We start from the raw sequence: 20,959 nt of genomic DNA on the forward strand, positions 1-20,959 counted from the left end.
CTGTCATCTAACTGAATGTGTTGGTGCTGATCACGGGGCTCTGAGGGGGGAGCAGCAGGAGGACTCTGGATGCTGACGTCAGTGTATCTGTGGAAGCTCCCACAGCGTGTCTGTCATTCAATATTGTGCTGTATATTGTATCTATGCAAAGATGAACAGACTGTGTGTTCACTGGTCTCTGTGCTGCAGCTCTGATGTCATCATCACTCCCTCCTCCACCCTCAGCAGTCCCAGCATGCTGCTGTGGTGCACCCCACCCTCACTCTACACCTGAGCCACAGACCACACCCTCCACCTCAATATACACCACAGTTTTCTCTGCTGTGGAAATGAGATCAGGAGGAAATCATCATTATTATTATTTAATAAACGCTCACATTAATGTGGGCTTATTTGTTTCATATTAGAAACATTAGTTGAGTGTTTTTAGTATAAAATGGTCAAAGTCCCTCTTTTTGCTCCTCCCCTCACCTGTGGATGGGCGGTGCTGTTACCGTGGTGACAGCTTGGATGTGTTTCAGTCCTGCCTGGTTATCACTGCAGGAATCTTTCACATTTATTACAGGTAATAACTCTGATTTTTCTGTGTATTATGAACCAAATGTATCCTGATACACACAGAGATGGATGAGCAGAGGTTTTTTTTGCAGTTTATGTAGTTACTATGGACTTAATGCATACATATTATTAAAATTAGGGCTATAACAGTTGTATTGATGTATAGCAACTTGAAATGCTCCCACAAATGGCTCCACAGCATGTAAAAATATAACAAAAGCTCTGGCGGACTTGGTTCTGTGGTCAGTCTTAAAGGGTGAAGTTAAACTCTGTAATCTTCACTGTGTCACAGAGTTCAGTGAGTCCCGTTATTCACAGTATCAATCAGATCATCAGAGAACAGCTGATCAGCAATCAGTGGTGCCAACAGCGCCTCCTGTGGTGAGAGGATGCAATAATGCAATGTAGCATTTTTCCACTCAACACTTGCAGTCATGGAAACTGTCTGTTGGATCTGTGTGACGTTGCTTTCTTGGTTAGAGTTCCTCACAAATGTCCAGATGATTCTTCTAATGAGGCGTCGACCATGTTTGCAGCTCTTTGGAAGAAAACGTCGCCCTTTGCCATCCTTACTTTTCTTTGACTTCTTCAAATGCAGCTGAACTCCAGCTGGTATTTTCTTGGACTTTGCAGCTGTTTCTGGTCATCAGTTCATTCCTGCAAACCTCTGAAGCTGAACAACAATGATGCTGCATTGCTGGCTGATCCCAAAAGGTTGATTCTGTTCATCTGGACGTTTTCAGAAACGTTTGCTCACTGATCAGGTGACTTCTTCAGTCTCAGCTGACTGCAGCTTTACAAGCTTACAAACAGCACATTTGCACAATGACTGAAAGCAGCAGCACCTGATATATATGATACTAATATAATACATATACATATATAATCCATACTAATGATGAAGGAACTGAGCTCACAGTCCATTGTTCATTCAGTGAACTACTCAGTTTATTTTGGGCCTCAGAAATGCTCACTCTGTTTGTACATCACTGTCAGCAATAGACTCATTCTGCTGTGTGGACAGGAACACATGTGACATCACTTCCTGTTTGTTTGTGACTGAAGAGGAAGAAGTTTACAAGGAATCATTTAGAAGAGTTTCAAACATCAACTGATTGAATCCATGAATCTGAAAACGTGTTTGTGAGTGAAAGAGACAGACATGTACAGACTGAACTATCTGTTCAACAGTCAGAGTGTTTCTGTAACAGGAGACACTCTTTACACTCCACTCAGCACAGGGACACTGAGGAACCAGGAGACAAGACATAAAACCCAAACCCAGGATAAAGAGTTTGAGTGAATGTGGTGTTGAAGGTGTGGAGGTGGATCAGAGTGTCAGAGGAGACTCTGTAGAAGGACAGAGTGCCAGCAGGACAGTCCACATACACTGCTGCTCTGTTAGAGACAGAGGAGGAGGAGGAGGAGGAGGAGATGGATGTGTAGCTGTTATTGTGCCTGACAAACTCAGGACCATCATCAGTGCAGATCAGACTCCAGGACTGATCATTGTATCCAAACCAACAGTCATTACTGACTCCTTTCCTTCTGATGCTTCTGTAACTCACTGATATATAAACGTCTCCTCTCCACTCGACCTCCCAGTAACAGCGACCAGTCAGACCATTTCTACACAGCAGCTGAAGAAAAACATCAAATCTGTCTGGATGATCAGGATATGACTGAACCTCCTCCACATGTGTCACCTTCCTGTTGTTGTCAGACAGTTGGAGCTCTGTGTTCACTGTGTTTGTGTCGATTGTGAGTTGACAGGAATCTGATGGAGAGAACAAACACAATCCAGCTGCAGTTATTGATCCATCATCTGTTCATTGATTGACACTTTGATGATGACTCCTGACATGATGAAGATGGTTGAATGTGTGCTGCTTTGTTTTCATGAATCCCATTAAAAACACACGTACACTTCCTCAGACCTGGTCTCAACCATCGGACTCCAGCAGGCTCCACCCTGAAAGGAGGAGGGGGGTCAGAGCAGCACAGTCAGCATGCACACATGGACATTACATGGCTCTCACACACACACTGTTACACACTGAGCTCAAAGCTCGGCTCCACTGTTTTATTCAAAGAAATCTACATTTATTTATCAGCACATTTAAAAACAGCTTGAGCCAAAGTGCTGCACAGAGTAGAGAGAAAATAGGAAACATACACAGTAATGACTATAAAGACTGGTCAGGATTGAAAGCTACAGAGTACAAATGTGTTTCCAACCGGCTTTTAAAAATGTCCAGTGTTGGTGACGACCTGATGTGAAGGGCGACTGTTCCAGAGTTTGGCTGCAGCCATCGATAAAGCTCACCTCTGTTTTTACGTCTAGTTCTGGTCAGAAGCTGCTTATCTGCAGACCTGAGGGCTCCACTTGGATTCTTTTGTTAAAGAGAGATAAGATGGAGCCAATCCATTCACAGATTTAAAGACAACCAGATCTGGAAGTGGATTCTACCACGTACTGGTAACCAGTGGAAAAAGCTGGTGATGGGTCGTCTAGCACAGACCCACCGCTGGAACCAGACAATTGATGAGGGAGAGAACTGTGACAGCGCCGTTCCTTCACTTGACCTCAGTCGCTCTCGTCTGCTCCCTCGTAACACTGCTCTTTATTGAGCTTACATGAATATGCACAAGTTCATTATGACGTCTTACACAGGTATGAACAAAGAGTACCAGTCTGTGCATAGTGTGTGTGTGTGTGTGTGTGTGTGTGTGTGTGTGTGTCTGTGTGTGTGTCTGTGTCTGTGTCTGTGTCTGTGTGTGTGTGTGTGTGTGTGTGTGTGTGTGTGTGTCTGTGTGTGTGTGTGTGTGTCTGTGTGTGTGTCTGTGTGTGTGTGTGTGTGTCTGTGTGTGTGTGTGTGTCTGTGTGTGTGTCTGTGTGTGTGTGTGTGTGTGTGTGTGTCTGTGTGTGTGTGTGTGTGTCTGTGTGTGTGTGTGTGTGTGTGTCTGTGTCTGTGTGTGTGTGTCTGTGTGTGTGCGTGCGTGCGTGTGTGTCTGTGTGTGTGTGTGTGTGTCTGTGTGTGTGTGTCTGTCTGTCTGTGTGTCTGTCTGTCTGTGTGTGTGTGTGTGTGTCTGTGTGTGTGTGTCTGTGTGTGTGCGTGCGTGCGTGTGTGTGTGTCTGTGTCTGTGTGTGTGTGTGTCTGTGTCTGTGTGTGTGTCTGTGTGTGTGTGTCTGTGTGTGTGTCTGTGTGTGTGTGTGTCTGTGTGTCTGTGTGTGTGTTCCAGATGTGACCCTGTGACCCCAAAGCTGGTGCTAAGAGTCCAGCGGTCCCCCTAACAAAGGGCTCTTATACTTAACCAGACACAGAGTAGGTGTCCTCCTACACCAGGGGTCTCAAACTCGCGGCCCGCGGGCCAATTGCGGCCCGCAGGACGATAGTTTTTGGCCCCACCTTAATATGAAAATGTAATGTTAGTTTGATAATGTATGACACTTTACAGTGTTGTGGGCGGAGCTGAATTAACCCACCAATCACGGTGGGATATGGATCTCAGGGGACACCAGCCGGGCTTGATGCAAGCAGGGAAACATTTCTCAATGAGTCAAAGTTCCAGCAGCGTTGCCCTGGAGTGTTTCTTTCTTTCCTGTGCCTGGCTGGCTTCCTCCTTTCTATTGGGCAAACGCCGACATTCGCCCCAGCGCGCTGCGTTCACAACACTTCAAAAAAAGTTGTTTTTTTAAGTTGCTGCCCAGCGGGACATTATACGTATATAGATTTATACACACGTCAGTGGGATTTAAAGTTATTTTTCCACAGAGAGAGATCTCATATTAACTCTCACAGTGATGCGTAGGCGGCGGGATAAAAGAAAAGTCATGAACTCAATGCAGCCCAATTTAGTCTGCAGTCACATAGCGACACCTGTTCATCGGCAGCAACAGTCCCCGGTAACCCGGACTAATTATAGGGTCGCACCGTAATTTGTGGCTCCATGTTTTTATTTGCATCACTGCGTTTGCATTGCAGCAAACATGAACATTACATATATTTCAATATAATGTAAAAGCAGTCAAAACAACTAACATCAGAAACAGCTGATGTTATTTGTTATATGTCACGGTGTCATTTCCGCTTCTTTCTCCTGTAACAACAGCCCGGCGCCGTGAGCAGTCGCCTTTTTTGCGCTCGCTATCCCTGCACTTTCTACCATCTGCAAACGCCACGGTGTTCGTGTCGTCATGAAAGACATGAACATCGAGCGTAAAAACAAAGGAGACTGCTACCGGCTTTTTATCTGCCGATCGCCGTGCTACGGTTGCAAGAAAAAGAAGCAGAAATGACGTTCTCTACGCGTTGAGACGTTCCCCGTCCGTCGGCTAAACGCTTGATTGAAACTTCAATGCGACAGTGACACCAAGTAGAATTATAAATGTCACATAGCCCCAAACATGTCTTTTTCAAAGCCTGCGGTGAAGAGAAAGGTTGGTGATGAGCACCGACAATTTCAGGAAAAGTGGGAAATGCAATATTTCTTTGTTGAGCACAGGGGCACCCCGACCTGTCTTATTTGCACAGAGAAAGTTGCGCTGCACAAGGAATACAATTTGAAACGTCATTACACAACTAGACATGCTGAGCTGGATGCAAAATACCAGGGAGACGAGAGAGCGAACCGGGTTGCCAGTCTTAAAACAGATCTACTGAGGCAGCAAGATTTCTCCAAGAAAGCAACCAAAGAGAATAATGCAGCAGTCGGAGCCACGTGGTTAGTGAGATGATTGCTAAAGCAGGGAAGCCATTCACAGAAGGTGCATTTGTCTAAAAGTGCATATTGCAGGCTGCAAATATAGTCTGTCCGGGAAAGAAAGGTCAGTTTAGCAACATCAGCCTTTCTGCCAACACCGCAGCAGATCGCATTTCTGACCTGTCAAGTGACATTTATGACCAACTGTGTGAGAAAGCCAAATGTTTCAGTGTATACTCAGTCGCTCCTGATGAGACCACAGACATCACCGACACTGCCCAGCTCCCAATGTATGTCCGTGGTGTTGATGACAGTTTTGAAGTGATGGAGGAGCTGCTCACAGTAATTCCAATGCATGGCCAGACCACCGCTCAGCAGATATTTACAAGCTGTGTGATGCCATTGAGAATGTTGGTTTGCCATGGAAGAGGTTTGTTGGAATAACAACAGATGGAGCGCCATCAATGACAGGGAGGAAACATGGACTGGTGGCACAAAACAAACTGGAAGAGGAAGGCGTGGAGGAGGCCATTGCTCTGCACTGCATCATCCATCAGCAGGTCCTTTGCAGCAAATGCCTGAAGTTTGACAATGTGATGTCTGTTGTGAAATGCATCAACCAAATCAGATCCAGGGGCTTAAAGCACCGAAGGTTCTGTGCTTTTTTAGAGGAAATGGAGTCAGAATATGGGGATGTGCTCGACTTCACTGAGGTACGTTGGCTCAGCAGGGGAAATGTATTAAAGAGACTTTTTGAGTTGAGAGCAGAAGTGAAGCCTTCATGGAGAAGGATGGAGTTAGTGTTCCTGTGCTAACTGATCCCAAATGGCTCATGGACTCAGCTTTTCTTGTTGATATGACACATGAGCTCAATGTACTGAACAAGACGTTACAAAGCCAGGGGCAACTTGTCAGTGCTGCCTATGACAACGTGAGAGCATTCTCCACAAAACTGGCGCTCTGGAAAGCTCAGCTCTCTCAGACAAACCTTTGCCATTTCCCAGCATGCAAGGCACTCGTGGATGCAGGCACACCATTCAGTGCTGACGAGTATGTTGATGTCATTTTGAGGCTACAGGAGGAATTTGATCACAGATTTGCTGACTTCAAGACACACAGAGCCACCTTTCACATTTTTGCGGACCCCTTCTCCTTTGATGTGCAAGATGCCCCTTCTGTGCTTCAAATGGAGCTCATTGAGCTGCAGTGCAACTCTGAACTCAAAGCAAAGTTCAGGGAGGTGAGTGGAAAAGCAGACAAGCTTGGACAATTTTTGAGAGACTTGAGCCCTAGTTTCCCTCGGCTTTCCCGAATGTTCAAGCGGACCATGTGCCTTTTTGGTAGCACATACTTGTGCCAAAAGCTCTTCTCCACTTTGAACTTCAATAAATCCAAGTACAGGTCCAGACTTACGGATGATCATCTTCAAGACATACTGAGGGTCGCAACTGCTTCCTCCCTCAGGCCAAATCTGGCTCGGCTATGCGAGAGGAAACGCTGCCAGGTCTCTAGCAGCAAGGAGTAGGCAAGAGAAGCCATGTTCAGAAGAACAGTTCATTTTCTACAGTGTTCCATTCATGTTCAGAAGAAGGTTATAGAACTGTTAATACAGACATTTCAATCTAAATACAGCAGATATAGAAGACTGAAAAAAACACACAAGTTCACTGACTAAAAATATCTTATTATTATTTTATTTATGTATTACAGATTGATTTTTTTTCTTATTAATTCTTAATTTGTTTATTCATTTTTCATATTTTGTGTTAAAAAATAAAAATAAAGAGATTTGAGAAGATTGGAATTTTTTAACCATGCCTTTCTTGTGGAAAACCTAATGCGGCCCAGCCTCACCCAGACTCTGCCTGCAGCGGCCCCCAGCTAAATTGAGTTTGAGACCCCTGTCCTACACCATAAATCAGTAAGAGAGGGTACGACCTCTCTCATGGCCCCAAGTGGTGTGTGCATGCCAGAGCACTCTGGAAGGCACACAGAGTCTTTACAGACTACTCAGGATCAAACCTCTATCATCATGCAATCGATTATAAAATTAAGCATATATGAGTAAATATTTCTAAGCATAAATGACAATCAACAATATAAACCTTACAGCTGGTTTTAATAACAGAATTCATTTGTTTCTCAAATGAGAAAGAGCTATCGAGAAACACTCCTAAATCTTTAGTTCTGAACTTTTCCAGTGGGCCAAGGTCAACATTATCTGCTAATGCTAAATAGGCTGCTGTTATTAACTAATGCTAATTTGATGTGAATTAGCATTATGCACTAATGCTAACGCTTACTTTTTAACAATGTGAGTAGCTATTGCTAACACTATTTCCCTTAACTTTATAACAATGTGAACGGCTAATGCTAACACTCTTTTTCCTAGCATTACAACATCTGAGCTGCTAATGCTAAGTAGGCCGCCATTAGCACCTACGTCTAATTTAAGGCAAATATGCATTTGAAGCTAATGCTCATATCGTTTTCCTTTGCTTTATAACAATGTGAGCAGCTACTGCTAAATAGCATTAGCTAATAACAGCAGTCTAATTTAATGCAAGTTAGCCTCATTTGCATTATAACGATGTGAGGAGTTAATGCCAAGTATGCTGCCATTAGCGGCTTATTCTAATTAGGGGTGAATAATTATTACCAGCTAATGCTAATATCGTTTTCTCTTTTTCCTTATAACAACTTGAGCAGCTAATGCTAATTTGATGCAAATTAGCATTATATTAGTGAGCAGTTAATGCTAAGTAGGCTGCCATTATTAACTAATGCTACGTTGACGTGAATTAGCATTATGCGCTACTGCTAATACTGTTTTCCCTTACTTTTTAACAGTGTGAGTGGCTAATTCTAAGTACGCTGCTGTAAATAGCTAATGCTAATTTAATGTGAGTTAGCATTATCCAATAACACTGTTTTCTCTTACTTATTAAAAATGATAGTAGCTAATACTAATACTCTTTTCCGTTGGGTAACAACAAAGTGAGGAGTTAATGGTAAGTAGGCTGCTTTTAGCGGATTATTCTAATTAGGGGTGAATAATTATTAGCAGCTAATGCTAATATTGTTTTCTCTTCCCTTTTAACAATGCGAGCAGCTAGTGCTAGGTAGGCTAGCTGCTCCTGTCTGCCTCTTTGTAACACACACAGACTGAAATGATTCACAGCCTTGTTTCATCCTTCTGTCAGTGTCACTGACTGTCACTGTGACTGTGGACATACAGCATGGGAAACATACACATGGCTGACACTTTATTCGGTACACAGTGGCCACTATCTCAGGTATAGTACATCTGTGACCTAATAAAGTGTATCTAAAGTTACAAAATGTTGTCTCTGTCCAAATATTTATGGACTGTAGGTCTACTTTTAATGAAACTCTCAACATGACTTATCAGTTATCATTAATGTTCCTGCAAACAGACTACTTGGAGACCCCTGCATAAATATCCACGTACTATCCAGCTAGACTAGTGTGTCTGTCCCTGAAAATATTCCTGCATGTGTGATTGCTCATGTCTCATCTGCAGGAAACAAACAGGAAGTGAGTGAAGGACACAGAAAATGTTTCCAGCTCTTCCTCCTCTGTCAGACATTATCTCCATACCTGAGAGTGTCCAGTCTCCAGCCTGGATCCTTCAGTCCAGCCGACAGCAGCTTCATTCCTGCGTCACCTGGATGATTGTAGCTCAGGTCCAGCTCTCTCAGATGGGAGGGGTTGGAGCTCAGAGCAGAGGCCAGAGAAGTACAGCCTTCCTCTGTGATCAAACAGCCTGACAGACTGCAGAATCAGAATCAGAATACTTTTACTTTTGATCCCTGGGGGAAATTATTTAATACAAGTAAGAAAAAAGAGCTAAACTAAGAGAAAAGCAGGAGCGACTGTAACAGGCTCCATGCTGGTTGGCGCATGAATTAAAATTGATTAAAATTAAAAAAATTAAATTAAATTAAAAACAATTAAAAACCTCGTTATGGCCATTCATGCTGTACAAAGTAATTAGACATGTGTGGTATCTACAGAAACGTCAGAATCTCAGCTAAAAGTTCACAAAACCATCTCAACAACCACCAAACAGCTGAAACAGCAGGTGAACAGATCACACAAAAAAGATGTAAACACAAATCCCCCTGATCATCTGTTTTTTAAACATGAAGCGTCGTTTTGGACGTTCATTTACTGCTGGTTCAGTGAATTTTGGTTGGACAGTGATGAAACCTGCAGCCTCAGAATCTGTGAGAAGTCTGCTTTCAGCACGCAACAGCATTGTTGTGTTGTGTGGATTCACCTCTGCAAACTCATCACTGTTTCACCATCATGTTTCTACTTAGACAATAACAAAGGAAGCAGTTCCCAGGAACTACTTCCTGTCTTGTTAACATAAGAGTATGTTGCCCTTCAAAACACCTCCACTTCTCCTCTTATTAGAGGACTGCCTTATTATTAATCTGCTAATTCTGTCAGTTGATGAAAGAAAAATGCTTGATCTCACCTGAGAGTTTCCAGTGTACAGTGTGGACTCTTCAGTCCTTCAGACAGAAGCTTCACGCCTGAATCCTTCAGGTTAATGTTACTCAGGTCCAGCTGTCTCAGATTAGAGGTCTGAGAGCTGAGACCTGAGGCCAGAGCTTCACAGCTTCTCTCTGACAGGTCACAGTGACTCAGTCTGAAAAATAACAGATAAACAATTACAAAAATAAAACACTTATGTTGAAGTGTAATGAGATACTATTATATTTAGCAATATTTCATCTTGTTTTGTCAGGAAACTGAGCACTGATGCAGAGCAACATGTGGAGAGAATCAGAGGAGAAGAAGTGAAGAGAGAACAGCAGTAAAACAACACTGAATTGTTCAGTGTGCTTTTGATATCAACAAAATGTGTCAAACTTCTTTATTTTGTATTTGTTTTAGTAGAATTGATGATTATCACTTAGATAACAACCACAGGCCAGGTCTAAATTGCACTTTGGTGACAGTTACACCCAGAAATATTTCAGAAACGTGGACAATTTGTGCTCCATTGTATTCAGTATTGAACAAACTGAGTACCGATGACCACTTAATATTTTTGATATTTTATTTGAGTTGTTCCACCTGATCTGTGTTAACTAGAATAAACATTTAAAAGCTAAAGCTATGATCACATATGTACTTACAGAGCTTTGTTGGAGGCTTTGACCACTGGCAGCAGCCTCAGAAGAGCCTTTTTAAAGGCTCATGTTCTCACTTAGATCATTTATTTCTACTTACATTTCATTCTGGGAAAAATGGGGATTACTTTGAAAACAGGAAGTATTTTCCCCAAAAATCAGCCCTGGATTAGTAAATCACTCCAACATGTTCTCAGGCAGAAGAAGCTGTCTTGTTATGAGGGAGAGAAGAAAAGCAGCTAAAATCAGGTGTAAAAGTAAAGCAGAGGATGAGCTGAATAAAGGACACTCAAGGCTGGCTTGGAAAGGAATGAAGTCCATGGTGGGGATGCAGAACAAGGAGCAAAGATGAATGTGATGCTGAATCAGCAGAAGACTTGGACTCATTTGATTCCAGCTTTTTTTTTTTATTGACATTTTAGAATCACTATACAATACCATCAACTTCAGCTATCTTTCAGTACATATTTTTTTTCTTTTTTTCTATATTTAAACAACTAAAATATCCATACAATAAGAATGAAAGAAGAAGAAGAAAAGAAAAAGAAGCAAAACAGGAAACAACAAACAACATAAATAAAAAATACATAAGGAAAAAGAAAAAGGAAAGAAAAATAAATAAATAAATATAGGGAGTGTGTTTTTGTTTCCATTAATGTAACTAGTTTTTCCTCTAGTCTTCTAGTAGTTAACAAAGTCAAAATCTAATGCAAAAGCAAAAACTGGCCTGCGTTTTCTAATGTAGTCCATCCATTTCTTCCATCGTGATACAAACAGCTCCCTCTTGTAGTTCACATCTGCTGTCATTTTCTCCATTCTGTAAATGTCCAGTGTGATGTTCATCCACGTGTTCATAGCTGGGCTCTCTGAAGAAAGCCATTTTTTTGTGATGGCTTTTTTTCCTGCTGCCAGTAAAATATTAAACAAGTATTTATCGTTCTTTGTCCATCCTTCTGGAATAAGTCCAAAACGTAGAGTTTTACTTTCCAAAGGTAAATATCTTCCAAATGTCTCTTGTATTGCTGCATGTATTCCCTTCCAATAGGTTTTAATAACATGACAGTCCCAGAAAATATGATAGTGATTTGCATTTGTATTTCCACAATTTCTCCAGCAAGCGGGAGGGTTACCTTCATAGTGAGATTTTTGGTGAGGTGTAATAAAATATCTTATCAGGCATTTCCACCCAAATTCCCGCCAGCTCTGTGAGCTGCTACATTTCCATTGATATGCCCACATTGTTGTCCATTCTTCCTCCTTTATCTCTATTCCTCCCTCCATTTCCCATTTTGTTTTGATATACAAGGTTGAGTGTAATTTCATATTTGTTAATCCTTTATAGAGGTCACCTATAATACCTCTATTTTTATTTGAACTGCCCTTTTAAATACGTCTATCAGCTGTTTACTCAGTTCAGCCTTAGCTTTTATCGTTTTATTGACAAAATGCCTCATCTGTAGACATCTATAAAAATCCTGTGTTTCTAATGAATATTTATCTTTCATTTTATCAAAACTAATTAGTCTGCCTTCCTCCATTACCATACATAAAGCTGTTAATCCTTTATATGTCCAATCTTTGAATCTGGTGTCCAATTTATTTGGAGCAAAATGTGTGTCATGTGCACACCACTTAAGAACTGCTATATCCTCTTCTAGTTTATATTCTTTTATTACTGTTTCCCAAATTTTAAAAGTCAACTTGATCCATGGATTTTCAATAGTTTTTATTAAATTTTGAAAGCTTCTGTCTGCTATAATAGCTTATATGGGGATGGAGGTCAGACTCTCCTCAATAACTTTCCATTGAGCGTCATATGAAGGATTACATCAGCATATCATAGGCCTTAATTGTGCTGCCCAATAATATTCCCTAAGAGAAGGTAAGCCCCACCCCCCTTTTCCTTTGTTAAGTTGTAGGGTTTTAAATCTAATTCGGGGCCTTTTTCCTTGCCATATGTATCTTGAAAAATTTTTATCCCATTCATTAAACTGTTTCTGGTTAATTTCTATTGGTAATGTTTGAAATAAATATAATAATTTAGGAAGAATATTAATTTTAATTGAGTCTATTCTCGAATATAAACTTAAATATGGAATTAGATTCCATCTCGCTATATGTTCCTTAATTTTTTTCTGTATTGGTAAATAATTTTGTTCTAATAGTTCTGTAAGATCCTTAGGTATTATGACTCCTAGATATTTAAAGTACTCTGTTTGCCATGCTAATTGATACTTATTTTTAATTTCTTCTGATGGAATATAGTTGTACTTAAGCAATTGTGTTTTACTCATATTAACCCTATATCCAGATAGTCGACCAAAGTATTCAAATGATTGCATTAATTTAGGTAAAGAGTTTGATGGTTGACCCAAAAATATTAAAATATCATCTGCATAGCAGGCTAATTTATGCTCCTTTTCATGGATATTAATACCTTCTACTTCTTTATTTTGTCTTATATATTGAGCCAATGGTTCCAGATATAACACAAATAATAATGGTGAGCACGCACAGCCCTGCCTTGTTCCTCTTTGCAGCTTAATACTATTTGATAGGTAGCCATTAATTTTAATCCTTGCCGTAGGGTTATCATAAAGTGCCTGTATTGTCTTAATTATATTTTCGTGAAAGCCAAATGTATGCAAGACTCGGTAAAGAAAGTTCCAATTAACTGAATCGAATGATTTTTCTGCATCGATACTGATTACCATTGCTTCTATTTTATTCTTTTGAATATGATTAATAATTTGTAATGTCCGTCGTACATTATCTTGTATTTACAAAGGTATTTATATACCTTTGTTTAAGAAACATTGATTTTTTTTAAATTTCATATGTGGTCAAATCATTTATTTCATTTCTTGTTTTCCTAATTTCCTCCAATATATCCTGAGATGTTTTTCTTTCATGCCTTTTCTCTAATTCTTATTTTGTAGCTCTTCTAATTTCTTATTTCTCATCTTTTTCTTATAAGAGGATATTGCTATAATTTTCCCTCTCAGGACAGCTTTTAAGGCATCCCACAGTATAGGAGGAGACACCTCACCATTGTCATTAGTTTCCATATAGAAGTGAATCTCTTTCTTAATTTGTCCTTTAAAGTGAGGATCATTCAGTAAGCTTGAATTTAATTTCCAATTATTGAGTTTTGGTTGCACGTTTAAATCAACAGACAGGTATACTGGTGCATGATCGCTTAACTCTATTGTTCCAATTGCACAAGTGTTTATTTTATCTTTATTTTTCCCAAAACTTGTGAAATAATCTATTCTTGTGTATAACGAGTGCGGTGAGGAAAAATAAGTATAATCCCTTTGGTAGGGATGCAAGTCTCTCCATATATCAATTAGTCCCACCTCCTTCATCAATGTATTTATATTCTTAATTAATGTTTTAGTATTCTGTGCTTTTCTATTGGAAATATCTAGCTTTGGTTGTAGATGTATATTTAAATCTCCTCCGCAAATTAGGAAACCTACTGTCTCTGTTACCATCACATCTATAATTTTCTTAAAGAAATAAATATCGCTTCCAGGGGGTGCATATATATTTAACAACGTGACTGGGTTCCCCTCAATGTTTCCCCTTACCAAAATATAACGTCCCTCTTTATCACTTATCTCGGATATTTTTTCAAAGAGTAATTTGCTTGATAACAGGATAGCCACTCCTCTCCTTCGTCCAGTTTTATAGGAAGAGGAGAAACTGTTGTATAACCCATTCTTTTCAGTTTTTCATGCTCCTTACAGTCTAGATGGGTTTCCTGTAGATACACTATTTGTACTTGTTCTTTCTTCATTTTAGTTAAAATTTTATTACGTTTAATTGGATTCGACAGGCCATTTACATTATATGATATGATTTTTACCATATCTTTAAGCATACCCTTACTATTTGAATATTATTAATGTGACAACGACATGTACCATCAGACCACTCCCTAAACATACATAAGCAAATGTTAATATTAACATTAAAGCTGTATAAAACAACAGCTACAGAAATAAGCTTTATTTGGTCAAAGAAAAATAAAAGAAAAAAAAAAAGACTTCTAACTGTGGGGTCCCCGATATGACCCTAAGTAAGCCCCGATAAAAGAGGGGGCTTCGAGGGGGGCCTGTCTCACCTCTATGTGAGACAGGGCCTTCTTTAGCCAGCAGGCCAATGTCCATTCTACTAATAGCATAGGTAGCACGTCCACCTATTTTCAATTTCTGCATTGCCACTTCAGTATATTATTTCGAGATAAGAAGTCTTTACCAGTGTATATGGCTATAGCTTGATTCCAGCTTTGATATCATTGATTTCAATGAAGAGCTTTGTGATTGTAGCAAAGGGCTGGTAGCTCTGAGAGTCCCACTGATGAGGAGTTTGTGAAGGATCGCAGTTATCTAAAGAGCTTAGAAAAAAAGGCATCTGGACTTCTTTAAGTTTTTTGAAGACGTTTCGCCTTTCACCTCTCATCCAAGAAGCTTCTTTATTTCTAGGGTCAAATGGTGGAGAGTCCCAGATTAGCCTGTGTACAAACAGACTTCAGCCATATGAGAGTGAGTGTGAGTGAATGAGAGCACACACAGGACACTCTGATCTCTGAATGTGTGTGACGCAGTGAAAAAGAGGATTGTACTGGATATACTGTGACTGACAAACAGAGTTTAAAGAGAAAGGTGTTTGGATTAAAATGGATTATGCTAAAGTGAACGTGCTAATGAAATCTGAACTGACTGAAATGTGAAGTGAAGATAATTCAGATGTAAAAGAGAGAGAAACTGATAATAAGGTGGGGCTGGAGATCAGTGAAGGGCATGTAAACACCTGATTGGTTGAGTAGATATCAGATCGACAGTTTCACAGTTTTCCCTGTGGATTATAACTTTAAGAAGATGTAACATTCATCAAGGAATCCTGCTCTCCGGATTATTTCCATGAACACTGAGCTGGAACACATCTACAGTGCTGGAAGTGCCCATCTCACCACCAACCTCCCTGTGCACATTCACTTTTCAACCCTTTGTGAGACACTAAAGGTGTAAATCTGAGTATTTATCTATGTTAGTCCGAACACCTCTAATAGGTTGGTTTAGTCTTTCCAAGTCATATCTTACCTTAGATCTGCGGTCCAGGCTCCTAAAATCATCCTAGTTTAACAAGCACTACAATCTAGAGGAGAACTGCACTAACAGGTGTGACTGATGAGATCTGACCTGCAAGGATACTCATGTTTATGTGTATCAGGACAAGCAGGGAAGACCTGGACATGAACTCTGTCAGGCTGCCTGAGTCCTCTCACCCACATCAGCTCAGAACTCTGCATTATCTACTGAGTCAGACTCAGAGGATCAGGGATCAGAAGTTCTACAAAGAGTAGAACCAGACTTCCTGTATAGAGGTCTGCGGGCCTACTGATCCACAGTGTCAGCACAACTTTCACATCATATTCATCTCAGCACAACTAAAACATGTGACTGACCTCAGAGTTTCAAATCGACATTGTGGATTCTCCAGAAGAACACACAGCTGCTTCACTCCTGAATCCTGCAGGTTGTTGCAGTCTACACTCAGGTCCAGCACTCTGGGATACGAGGGGTTGGACTTCAGCGCTGCTGCCAGATAATCACAGCTGATCTCTGACAGATCACAGTCCTTCAATCTGAATAAAAAATGAAAGATGTAAGTTTATTAGACAAAGTGTGAGCTTGAAATCATTCAGTGTTTCATCATCTGTTCAGAGCTGAAGAAGGTTCAGAATGTAGAAGTTTAGAAAATGGAAACTCCAAACAGCTGAAGCCAACAGGAAGCAGCTTCAAACAAACAAGAGAAAAAAATGAATTTTTCACATTGAAGTCGTACATTTATCATAAAGTTGTCAAGTTTTGCCGTGTGAAATAAAAAAAAACTGAACAGGAATCCTCAGAGTTGAACCCTCTGCACAGAGGTTCAGGTTCCTCTTCAGGTCCCAAAGTGCAGAACAACAAGGTTTCAAACAGCTTCGTTCCAGCAGCATCAGCCACAGAAATGCAGAGATAATTCTTTGGATCTCTTGGTTGTGTTGTATGATGCTGTGTTTGCATATCTGGTGTCTGTGTTGCTTTGTGAGGACGGATCATTTACTGCAGCTCCAGATAAACAGAGATGGACCTGAACCTGGTAGCTTCACTTAGAAGACACTTGTGACGGGAACGTCAGGTCAAAAAAGTGCCCCTCCGACAGCCAAACCCATCTGTTCTCTGATTGGATAGTTACATTTGTGATTGACATGACATTGACCAATCAGATGAAAGGAAGAAAAATAGGGTCAAAATTCGTACTTGTAACTTGCAGGGTTTTTTTTGGCTAAGTCCACACACAAATCTTTTTTTACACACACACACAAATTTTTTTCACGCACACACAAATCTTTTTTACACACACACACAAATTTTTTTCACGCACACACAAATCTTTTTTACACACATACAAAGTTTTTTTCACGCACACACAAATCTTTTTTACACATACAAAGTTTTTTTCACGCACACACAAATCTTTTTTACACACACACAAATTCTTTTTACACATACAAATCCTGATTTACAAGTACAAAATATTTATGACCACATTTTGAGCCCATACAAATGTTCTGCAGACGAGTCCATGCGCTCACAACAAAGCTCAGTGTGGACGACGCTGTGCACGCTCCAATGCTGATTGGTTAGAAAGTGGGCGGGAACAGGGAAGAGAGCGACAGCAGTGTTCAGCACAAACACGAAGGATCAAAGAAGAAGAACATGACAAGCTCAGATGGAGGCTGCAGTGGACACTTTTCATTGTTTTAACATTCGCTTTCACTTCAGCTTCACCAACAACAGCACAAGCAGAGCAGCCCACTGACTGCGTGGCCGTGACGGCGCCCCCTGGTGACTGTAAACCACTACAACATGTAGACGGCCGTCTGCTGCTCATTTCTTTGCCACCATCACAGGAGCTCTTTATCATGTTCTACACTCTCATTGGTTCTTTGTGTGCTTGTTTTTTACAACAGTAGTCATTGTGATTGTTCAAAGAAGACAGTCAGCTGTGACTAAATGTAGCTCCTACAGCAGTGATTGGAATAACTACTGAAGCTAATCCAGTATCAAAGCTCAGGAATCAGCAGCTCCCACCTCGTTTTCTTCGAACAACTATTTTTAGCTGCTGTGTTTTTGTGTTTCTGCGGACCTCAGACATCCTGCTGCTCTGGAGAACTGAAGCTCTAAAGGCTTCAGCCTTTATGTCCAAGAAACAAAGCTGATCATGGAGACCCAGCAGGTCAGCTGATCTGTGGACAGCACCAGCATCTTTAAGTAAGTCTGAGAGGTGAGCAGTCTTTGGAAGCCTTTACTGTCTGATAGTCTCAGAGCAGGATTTGGATCATTATTTGGCTTTTCTTCTATTATTATGTTTAGTTTCTGCTTCACAGATATTCTCTGAGATGTTCTCTGAAATGTTTCCCACTGTTGGACAAACTTTCACAGTTTCTTCATAAAGGAGATCTCCTGTGCAGTCCATCTGTGATAATATGTTAAACACTGAATTATGATTCATATCTGAATGTACTGACTGTTAATTATTGATGAGAACATAATCAGTAAATATAAATATGTTTGAGTTTGGCTTTGATGAATCAGAATAAAAGTAATAAAATAATGATTTTAGAGACAGGCCTAACTCAGGCCAGCTGACAGCCTGTGTACAAACAGACTTCAGCCATATGAGAGTGAGTGTGAGTGAATGAGAGCACACACAGGACACTCTGATCTCTGAATGTGTGTGACGCAGTGAAAAAGAGGATTGTACTGGATATACTGTGACTGACAAACAGAGTTTAAAGAGAAAGGTGTTTGGATTAAAATGGATTATGCTAAAGTGAACGTGCTAATGAAATCTGAACTGAATGAAATGTGAAGTGAAGATAATTCAGATGTAAAAGAGAGAAACTGATAATAAGGTGGGGCTGGAGATCAGTGAAGGGCATGTAAACACCTGATTGGTTGAGTAGATATCAGATCGACAGTTTCACAGTTTTCCCTGTGGATTACAACTTTAAGAAGATGTGACATTCATCAAGGAATCCTGCTCTCCGGATTATTTCCATGAACACTGAGCTGGATCACATCTACAGTGCTGGAAGTGCCCGTCTCACCACCAACCTCTCTGTGCACATTCACTTTTCAACCCTTTGTGAGACACTAAAGGTGTAAATCTGAGTATTAATCTGTGTTAGTGCGAACACCTCTAATAGGTTGGTTTAGTCTTTCCAAGTCATGTCTTCCCTTAGATCTGCGGTCCAGGCTCCTAAAATCATCCTAGTTTAACAAGCACTACAATCTAGAGGAGAGCTGCACTAACAGGTGTGACTGATGAGATCTGACCTGCAAGGATACTCATGTTTATGTGTATCAGGACAAGCAGGGAAGACCTGGACATGAACTCTGTCAGGCTGCCTGAGTCCTCTCACCCACATCAGCTCAGAACTCTGCATTATTTACTGAGTCAGACTCAGAGGATCAGGGATCAGAAGTTCTACAAAGAGTAGAACCAGACTTCCTGTATAGAGGTGTGTGGGCCTACTGATCCACAGTGTCAGCACAACTTTCACATCATATTCATCTCAGCACAACTAAAACATGTGACTGACCTCAGAGTTTCAAATCGACATCGTGGATTCTCCAGAAGAACACACAGCTGCTTCACTCCTGAATCCTGCAGGTTGTTGTAGGTTCCACTCAGGTCCAGCACTCTGGGATACGAGGGGTTGGACTTCAGCGCTGCTGCCAGATAATCACAGCTGATCTCTGACAAATCACAGTCCCACAATCTGTATAAAGAATGAAAGATGTAAGTTTATTAGACAAAGTGTGAGCTTGAAATCATTCAGTGTTTCATCATCTGTTCAGAGCTGAAGAAGGTTCAGAATGTAGAAGTTTAGAAAATGGAAACTCCAAACAGCTGAAGCCAACAGGAAGCAGCTTCAAACAAACAAGAGAAAAAAATGAATTTTTCACATTGAAGTCGTACATTTATCATAAAGTTGTCAAGTTTTGCCGTGTGAAATAAAAAAAAACTGAACAGGAATCCTCAGAGTTGAACCCTCTGCACAGAGGTTCAGGTTCCTCTTCAGGTCCCAAAGTGCAGAACAACAAGGTTTCAAACAGCTTCGTTCCAGCAGCATCAGCCACAGAAATGCAGAGATAATTCTTTGGATCTCTTGGTTGTGTTGTATGATGCTGTGTTTGCATATCTGGTGTCTGTGTTGCTTTGTGAGGACGGATCATTTACTGCAGCTCCAGATAAACAGAGATGGACCTGAACCTGGTAGCTTCACTTAGAAGACACTTGTGACGGGAACGTCAGGTCAAAAAAGTGCCCCTCCGACAGCCAAACCCATCTGTTCTCTGATTGGATAGTTACATTTGTGATTGACATGACATTGACCAATCAGATGAAAGGAAGAAAAATAGGGTCAAAATTCGTACTTGTAACTTGCAGGGTTTTTTTTGGCTAAGTCCACACACAAATCTTTTTTTACACACACACAAATCTTTTTTACACACACACACAAATCTTTTTTACACATACAAAGTTTTTTTCACGCACACACAAATTCTTTTTACACATACAAATCCTGATTTACAAGTACAAAATATTTATGACCACATTTTGAGCCCATACAAATGTTCTGCAGACGAGTCCATGCGCTCACAACAAAGCTCAGTGTGGACGACGCTGTGCACGCTCCAATGCTGATTGGTTAGAAAGTGGGCGGGAACAGGGAAGAGAGCGACAGCAGTGTTCAGCACAAACACGAAGGATCAAAGAAGAAGAACATGACAAGCTCAGATGGAGGCTGCAGTGGACACTTTTCATTGTTTTAACATTCGCTTTCACTTCAGCTTCACCAACAACAGCACAAGCAGAGCAGCCCACTGACTGCGTGGCCGTGACGGCGCCCCCTGGTGACTGTAAACCACTACAACATGTAGACGGCCGTCTGCTGCTCATTTCTTTGCCACAATCACAGGAGCTCTTTATCATGTTCTACACTCTCATTGGTTCTTTGTGTGCTTGTTTTTTAGAACAGTAGTCATTGTGATTGTTCAAAGAAGACAGTCAGCTGTGACTAAATGTAGCTCCTACAGCAGTGATGGGAATAACTACTGAAGCTAATCCAGTATCAAAGCTCAGGAATCAGCAGCTCCCACCTCGTTTTCTTTGAACAACTATTTTTAGCTGCTGTGTTTTTGTGTTTCTGCGGACCTCAGACATCCTGCTGCTCTGGAGAACTGAAGCTCTAAAGGCTTCAGCCTTTATCTCCAAGAAACAAAGCTGATCATGGAGACCCAGCAGGTCAGCTGATCTGTGGACAGCACCAGCATCTTTAAGTAAGTCTGAGAGGTGAGCAGTCTTTGGAAGCCTTTACTGTCTGATAGTCTCAGAGCAGGATTTGGATCATTATTTGGCTTTTCTTCTATTATTATGTTTAGTTTCTGCTTCACAGATATTCTCTG

At 40.8% G+C, this 20,959-nt stretch overlaps 1 protein-coding gene across 2 annotated transcripts; it reads right to left on the reverse strand.

The window, feature by feature from the left end:
• Nucleotides 1-632: 632 nt before the first annotated feature.
• LOC146679661 (stonustoxin subunit alpha-like) lies at nt 633-19,266 on the reverse strand. Of its 2 annotated transcripts, none has more exons than XM_085450106.1 (5): nt 19,090-19,266; nt 9,770-9,943; nt 8,884-9,057; nt 2,484-2,530; nt 633-2,335 (listed from the first exon to the last, which is right to left on the reverse strand). In XM_085450106.1, the coding sequence occupies exons 3-5, from the start codon at nt 8,937-8,939 to the stop codon at nt 1,791-1,793; spliced, it is 648 nt and encodes a 215-aa protein (XP_085306232.1). In that variant the 5' UTR covers nt 8,940-9,057; nt 9,770-9,943; nt 19,090-19,266; the 3' UTR covers nt 633-1,790. The 2 variants fall into 2 exon arrangements, with proteins under 2 accessions (XP_085306232.1, XP_085306231.1); XM_085450105.1 differs by lacking the exon at nt 19,090-19,266 and adding an exon at nt 15,904-16,073.
• Between the last annotated feature and the right edge of the window lie 1,693 nt (nt 19,267-20,959).

The sequence above is a fragment of the Copadichromis virginalis genome, unplaced genomic scaffold, assembly GCF_057382275.1.
Source record: "Copadichromis virginalis isolate Kocher_CV1m ecotype Utaka unplaced genomic scaffold, C_Virginalis_male_GT1.1 unmapped_scaffold_1, whole genome shotgun sequence".
Taxonomy (NCBI): Eukaryota; Metazoa; Chordata; class Actinopteri; order Cichliformes; family Cichlidae; genus Copadichromis; species Copadichromis virginalis.

Coding starts and splice junctions, on each gene's coding strand:
- LOC146679661 (XM_085450106.1), bottom strand. CDS start 8,939: ATGAAGCTGCTGTCGGCTGGACTGAAGGATCCAGGCTGGAGACTGGAC. Junction 2,531..8,883: donor TGGAGACTGGACACTCTCAG/GTATGGAGATAA, acceptor TCCTCCTTTCAG/GGTGGAGCCTGCTGGAGTCC. Junction 2,336..2,483: donor GAGACCAGGTCTGAGGAAGT/GTACGTGTGTTT, acceptor TCTCTCCATCAG/ATTCCTGTCAACTCACAATC.